The 7,428-nt window shown below is 38.9% G+C and overlaps 1 protein-coding gene across 1 annotated transcript in view; it reads right to left on the bottom strand.

Moving 5' to 3' along the window:
- Nucleotides 1-1,349: 1,349 nt before the first annotated feature.
- The window catches only part of MIS18A (MIS18 kinetochore protein A), a 12,410-nt gene continuing 6,331 nt past the window's right edge, over nt 1,350-7,428 (bottom strand). Inside the window, exons 3-5 of the mRNA XM_010862307.1 lie at nt 5,347-5,469; nt 2,563-2,659; nt 1,350-1,837 (exon numbers count right to left, since the gene is read on the bottom strand). Coding sequence (XP_010860609.1) covers nt 1,757-1,837; nt 2,563-2,659; nt 5,347-5,469 — 301 coding nt within the window. The 3' untranslated portion in view covers nt 1,350-1,756. The remainder of the gene's footprint in view (nt 1,838-2,562; nt 2,660-5,346; nt 5,470-7,428) is intronic.

The raw sequence follows: 7,428 nt of genomic DNA, 5'->3' as shown, positions 1-7,428 counted from the left end.
TCTGAAGAACCCTCACTGGAAATAAAACTCCAAGCGTGGAGAGTGTACAGGGAAATAATAATCAAAGGCCCAAACTGCCACAAAGGCACTTGGGCTGTTTATTTCCTGAACCACAAGAGAGGCTTGGTTAGCACTGCTGGATATTAGAAATTACTTTGCATTGGTGAAATGAGTTGTTTTCAAGGTGTATGGATTGGCTTGAAATTGGAGCCCAGGATGAACAGGGTAAAAGGAATTAAGGAGCGAAACTGGAATGGCCCTGAAAGTGACTGGAGAATACTGTCACTCGTGCGACTAGAAAGTCAGCTGAATCTCTCGGTTAAAATAACTCTCCCATCTGTTCCAAATGAACTTTCACGCAAGCGCCACCAAAACACCTACAATGACAGACCCTGGGGACCTCATCAAGCTTACTGAGGCAGGGTGACTGTTGCCAGCAAGTGTTGAGAAGAGACCTGGACAGCTCACTAACTTCAAATGATTAGAGGCTGCAGACAATCTTTCAAAAAAAACGTAGTAATTGTGAATGATCAATGATCAAGTCAATTTGAGTTAGGACCTTTTGCCATGACAACTTGAGGTATTCTCGGAAATAATTAGGGAGGTTCTGGGCAGAAATTGAGTTAAGTTACTCAAACATGCTGAGTACTAATGTTAGGTGGCCTCATTTATACTCAAAAACAGAGTGGAGGCTGGGGAAATTTGGGGTTACCTTTAGAGTCCTGAGCAGGACCCCTCACACTGCCATGCCCAGTAAATGTGTGGTATTTATGACAGCAGGATTTTTGCGCTCACTTAAACAACTGTTTCATAAAAATCAATTGTAAAGCACTTTGTTTTAATCTTTATTTTTCCCCTCATTATAAAAATAACAAGTGCTTACTAGAAGTCATACATTATGAAAACTGAAAATTCTCCCATAATCCCAACCTTGGGAATGATTACTACTCTCTTTGGTAACTATGCTGCCAGATTATGGGGCATATGGTAGTAAATAAGGGCTTCCCTGATGGCTCGGCAGGTAAAGCATCCCCCTGCAACGTAGGAGACACAGGTTCGATTCCTAGAAAAGGAAATGGCACCCCACTCCAGCAATCTTGCCTGTAAAACCCCATGGACAGAGGAGCCTGGAGGGCTACAGTCCACGGGGCTGAAAAGTCCGACAAGACTGAGCGGCTAAGCAAGCACAGAAGAGTAAATAAACAGGACCAAAAGGAATCCAACCAACATAATACATGCTAATCTACTCTTGTGCAAGATTTCAGAGTTTTGACAAATAATTCAACTGACCAGTTTCTCCAGAAAGCTGTATTCATTAGTTTTCAAAGAAGATTCAACCACACAGTGGATGGAAAAACCTCTAAGATTTTCAAGCACTCAATACTAAACAGTGCTCAAACTATTAGAAGTGAAACATAGTTAATAGGACATAAAAAATAGCAAATCCAGTACAGAGGAGAAAACTATTCAAAAAATTATAGCAGTTTGTTACCAAAACAACAACTCTTAAATTCCAGCAATAATCATGACTTTAAAACTGGAGTTTAGGAAACAATCACCTCTTTACCATCAAATACAGCCAGAAAAGTTCTACAGTTCTTCTCATGTGACCAGCTGATCAGTACAAGAGGATACAATGTACATGACCGTTTCCAATTCTTTCAGTTCTAAGTGAAGGATATTATAATAAGAATTGCTACATATGAAATAACTCTCCATCAGCAGAGGACTGCAGAATGTGGGCCTTGGAACCAATTCAGCTTTTACAACTGGTAAAGGACAGTTTTGATTCGACCTCCCAAAGCTTTGTTTGCAAGGCTTTCAAAACATCTTCCATCTATTGAATGGAAAAAAGAATAGAAAAAAATACATATGATTAAAATCATACATGGTTAAATATGATTTAAATGTTGATCATTATTATAATTTCTGCTATGTTATATATTATACATATCTGTGTTTATTTAATGGAATTCTGTTTAAATAAGACATAAGCCTATTAATAGTAGTTCTCAACCTCTGATACATAGCTTTTACATTTATTCACCACTATCTTGCCTGTGACAGGATGTTAGCATTCAAAAACAAGGCTGTTTTTACCACGAAAATCAAATCAAATCAAATACTGATTTAAAGATATATTTCTATTTTAATAGTTTTAGAATACATACTGCTTTGATTTAGCATGGAATGTCTTTATAATTTTTTCCATAAAGTTTTGGCTTAATTTGTAGTTTGCTGCTGCTGCTGCTGCTAAGTCGCTTCAGTCGTGTCTGACTCTGTGCGACCCCAGAGACGGCAGCCCACCAGGCTTCCCCGTCCCTGGGATTCTCCAGGCAAGAACACTGGAGTGGGTTGCCATTTCCTTCTCCAATGCAGGAAAGTGAAAAGTAGCTTCCAGTAAATCAACTTTACTAACAACTGAAATAAAATAAGCACTCTCTCACCATGAATGCTAAGATCAAAAGAGAAGACACAATTAAGAATTATTCGTGGAGCAGCACTTGGTCACTGACTGGAAGTTGTTTATACAAAGACACAAAAAGTGCAGAACAAAATTACCTGCTTTAGAGATTTTTCTATTTCAACTCTACTTTCAAGATTAAAAAGCTCTTTGTCTTCTGACACAATTTGCCTTTCAGATGACCCTAAAACATAACTGAAGTACAGTACAATACAAAGTTAAAATATGAGAAGGAAGTAAATATGAAATTTATATTGGTAACATTAAAACTCAAAGTATATTGAAGTATATATTAGTACCAAGTAAACACATAAAACAATTACTTTTGTTAATAGCAACCTACATAGGAAGCTGAACTACATGAAATCATGTTTTTCTCCATAACAGCTTTGTCCAAGAGCTCTACATGTTTCTCAATGCTATAAATATTTCGTTTTAGGGAATAAAACTGGCTCTTTAGTAAGCTGGGTGGTACAACAGTAACATTTTGAAGTTTTAAAAGATCCTGAAGAAGCCACTGTTTTATATAACTTTTCAAGAACATGTGCATTTTCAAGTTTTGACTTTTATTATGTAAGCTGTAGCGTCAATTGTTGATTACCTAGATTTCGGCAACTTCAACAGTTATTCTATAACTCATGTTTTGCATTCTATAACTCATGCTTTGCTTCGCTCTCTGAGGTGATGACATGCTACAATTTGAAAATACAACTGGCCTGCTGCTGCTGCTAAGTCGCTTCAGTCATGTCCGACTCTGTGCGACCCCATAGAAAGCCTCCTACCAGGCTCCTCTGTCCCTGGGATTCTCTAGGCAAGAACACTGGAGTGGGTTGCCATTTCCTTCTCCAATGCATGAAAGTGAAAAGTGAAAGTGAAGTCGCTCAGTCGTGTCCAACTCTTAGCGACCTCATGGACTGCAGCCTACCAGGCTCCTCTGTCCATGGGATTTTCCAGGCAAGAGTACTGGAGTGGGGTGCCATTGCCTTCTCTGACAACTGGCCTAGCAATGGAAGAAAACAAATAAATCTGGCAACCAAATAAATCTAAACAGTAGAGAAGATGCTGTTATTCCCAAAAGAAAACCCAAAAAACCTTCATTTGTTTGCATTTCTTTAGAAGTCTTTCACCACATGTAACAACTTCAGTATGTCACTTCTGTTAAATGTAAACAGTCTCCTGCTGGAAACCCAAGATTAATTGATTAAATTTCTAAAAAATGTCATCGAAGGAAAAATTACAGAAGGCAGTTAATATCTTATTTGGAAAAGAAAAATGAGATGGGGGAAAATTAAATGGCACTGATTAATTTATAATGCTGTAAATAAACATTACAGAGATCATCCATTTCTAAAACACCCCTGGTTCCCTGTCATTTAAATTCTGCCCTATGAGGTAACTTTTCCTTAAATTCAATTGTTGGGGAAAGAACAGCTTCGATACTAGGATCCTCTATGCAGAAATCTTCCACATATTTTCTTTTATACAGATATGGATCACTTTTAAAGTTCCATACCAACCACACTGGTTTAAGATTTCATGTAGTTTATACTTGTACTCTCCCCCACATAATTTTCACAAATCTTGGTAAAATTCCCATGGACATTAAGGGAGCAGTTGTTTGGGCATGCGTCTTCTGTTTACATATTAAAACCAAAACAGATCTGATCTCTCTCCAGGTGGGCCTGCACGCTTTACATCAATGAGCAGTATTTGCTACATTATTCTCTTGTGTTAAAGGCTATAAAAAGTTTGCAGAGTTCACAATTTAGATCCAAACTTGTTTAGTTTCAAAGATGGTGGTAAAACTGTAGTAATCAAAAAATAATTAAATGAAAAATTATAATAAAAATACTATTCTAAATTTTTTTAAAGAGAAAATCTAAGAAATTCAACAGAGTGACAACATACTTCAAGTAATGAAAGTGTAGGCACTTTCTTTTCTTCTTAAATTGTTCTTCTTTCTTGATATTTAAGGTTTCCTAGGCATCTCTAAGAAAACCTCTCTAACTGGTGGCTCAGCGTTACTGCCCACCAATGCAGGAGATACAAGTTTGATACCTGGGTCAGGAAGATCCCCTGGAGAAGGAAACGGCAACCCACTCCAGTATTCTTACTTGGAGAATCCCATGGACTCTTAAAAGAGCCTGGGGGTCTACAGTCTATGGGGTAACAAAGAGTCGGACACAACTGAGCTACTAAGCAACAACAATCTCTAAAGTCTTGAGAGTTACATCTTTTCCAGGATAAGTGAAAAGACATTGGGGTCAATTAATTTTGTTTCCAATTTTAAAAGGTTAATGAACTAAAGGGTCATTAAGATATACGTCATCAGACCCTAATTCACCTTGTCTCCAAACACCTTTTAGAAGTCTTGAAAAATGAAGGTACTTCCTTGCATCTCTCAAAACAGCAGACAGTTATTTACAATCCTCTAGGAAATAACTGGACTTTGCATTTCTACTTTTCCAGAACATCAAAGGGACTTCTTTCCCAACCATTTCTGAAATTCCTATTTCTTCCAGTTATTCTACTAGACTAAAAACTAGAGGGAAAAATAAAATGGACAAAATATATTGATACACAAAATTGCTTTTTTAAAAAATCCTATTAAACTAAATTTAATTAAGAAAAATAGCAAATTTTTACTCTGCAAAATGTTCTCACAGTGCTTTCTTCTACAATTTAATATGACTGACTTTTCCAATAGCAAATAAATCAGGTCCAAAGAACAACAAAAATCACTTGCTTTAGGGTCAGAAATTATTATTTAAAAACATATTTTAACCAAACCATGTTTAGTCTCCAAGTTTTCATACCAATTTGTCTGCAAACAACTTTCTGAGAATTCAGTTATGAGCTGTTCATTTTTGCCTCAAACATACCTTTCAATGGCTTCAACACTAAGGCAGAACAAGTCCCTCTTGTAGTCTAGATCCTTGGGTGTGCACCTGTACAGGTAGCCGAGGTTGAGCGAACATCCTGTGCAGTACAAAGTCTCCAGGATGCTGCAACAAAAAACGCCACCCTTTAGTAACTGGTTACCACAAAAATCCCATTGTTGAGATCCATAAACACCTAAACGTTTAAGTTGCTAAAGTATGTTATCCTGACCCTACTAGGTCCTATGTATAAAAAGGAACAAAAAAAAAGATAGTAAGATGCTTCCATCTGAAAGGTATCCAAGTCACCTCCAGGTCACACTGCCTTCAGTATCTAGTGACAGACGGCATGCACACAAGTGACAAAGCAGAGAGTATGCTGGATTTCCTTGGTGGTACAATGGATAAGAATCCACCTGCCAATGCAGGGGACAAGGGTTCAATCCCTAGCCCAGGAAGATTCCACATGCCATGGAGCAACTAAGCCTGTGCACAACTACTGAAGCCCAAGCTCCTAGGGCCCATGCTCCACAACACGCCACTGCAGTGAGAGCCCAAACACCGCCAGCTAGAGAGCACTCCCTGCTAGCCGGAACTAGAGAAAGCCCATGCACAGCAATGAAGACAGAGCACAGACAAAAATAAACAAAAATTTAGAAAAACAAAAAAGAAGAAGAGAATATACTAAGAAGAAGGTGCTTTTCTAGAATGTAAACGTCTCAATCTGGTATTAAAAATTAACTAAAATTCTGAAATAAAGGGAAAAGATTATACATGTTCTTTAAATGTCACATTGTCCACCAAGGATCATTAATGCTCTGGGGCAGGGATAGGCAAATTTTTTTCTGTGATGAGTCAGAGAACAAATATTTTAGGCTTGCAGGCCACATGGAGTCTACTGCAACTACTTGTCTCTACCACTGTAGCATGGAAGCCACCACAGATAATACATAACTGAATGAGCTGTGTTCCAATAAAAACATATTTACAAAAACAGGTGCTTCGCCCATGAGCTACAGTTTGGCATAAAGGATGGGGTTCAGGTGATACGAGAGAGCAGAACTCAGCCAAACTGGTTCAGAGCAAGAGTTGATTCCCTTTTCAGTTCTCTAGAAATCTTGATTATGAAGAACAGAAAAGTCTCAGCCTGGTGCTAAGTTCAGTTCAGTTCAGTCCAGTTGCTGAGTCGTGTCCAACTCTTTGTGACCCCATGAATCCCAGCACGCCAGGCCTCCCTGTCCATCACCAACTCCTGGAGTTCACTCAGACTCACGTCCATCGAGTCAGTGATGCCATCCAGCCATCGCATCCTGTCATCCCCTTCTCCTCCTGCCCCCAGTCCCTCCCAGCATCAGAGTCTTTTCCAATGAGTCAACTCTTCGCATGAGGTGGCCAAAGTACTGGAGTTTCAGCTTCAGCATCAGTCCTTCCAAAGAAATACCAGGGCTGATCCCCTTCAGAATGGACTGGTTGGATCTCCTTGCAGTCCAAGGGACTCTCAAGAGTCTTCTCCAACACCACAGTTCAAAGGCATCAATTCTTCGGCATTCAGCTTTCTTCACAGTCCAACTCTCACATCCATACATGACCACTGGAAAAACCATAGCCTTGACTAGACGGACCTTTGTTGGCAAAGTAATGTCTCTGCTTTTCAATATGCTATCTAGGTTGGTCATAACTTTTCCTCCAAAGAATAAGCGTCTTTTAATTTCATGGCTGCAGTCACCATCTGCAGTGATTTTGGAGCCCAAAAAAATAAAGTCTGACACTGTTTCCACTGTTTCCCCATTGATTTCTCATAAAGTGATGGGACCAGATGCCACGATCTTTGTTTTCTGAATGTTGAGTTTTAAGCCAACTTTTTCACTCTCCTCTTTCACCTTCATCAAGAGGCTTTTTAGTTCCTCTTCACTGTCTGCCATAAGGGTGGTGTCATCTGCATATCTGAGGTTATTGATATTTCTCCCGGCAATCTTGATTCCAGCTTGTGTTTCTTCCAGTCCAGCGTTTCTCATGATGTACTCTGCATATAAGTTAAATAAGCAGGGTGACAACATACAGCCTTGACATACTCCTTTTCCTATT

This window comes from Bison bison, unplaced genomic scaffold, assembly GCF_000754665.1.
Source record: "Bison bison bison isolate TAMUID 2011002044 unplaced genomic scaffold, Bison_UMD1.0 scf7180017864481, whole genome shotgun sequence".
In the NCBI taxonomy this organism is placed as follows: Eukaryota; Metazoa; Chordata; class Mammalia; order Artiodactyla; family Bovidae; genus Bison; species Bison bison.
Note: the sequence above shows the minus strand (reverse complement) of the source record. Positions and strands in the feature narration are given on the sequence as shown.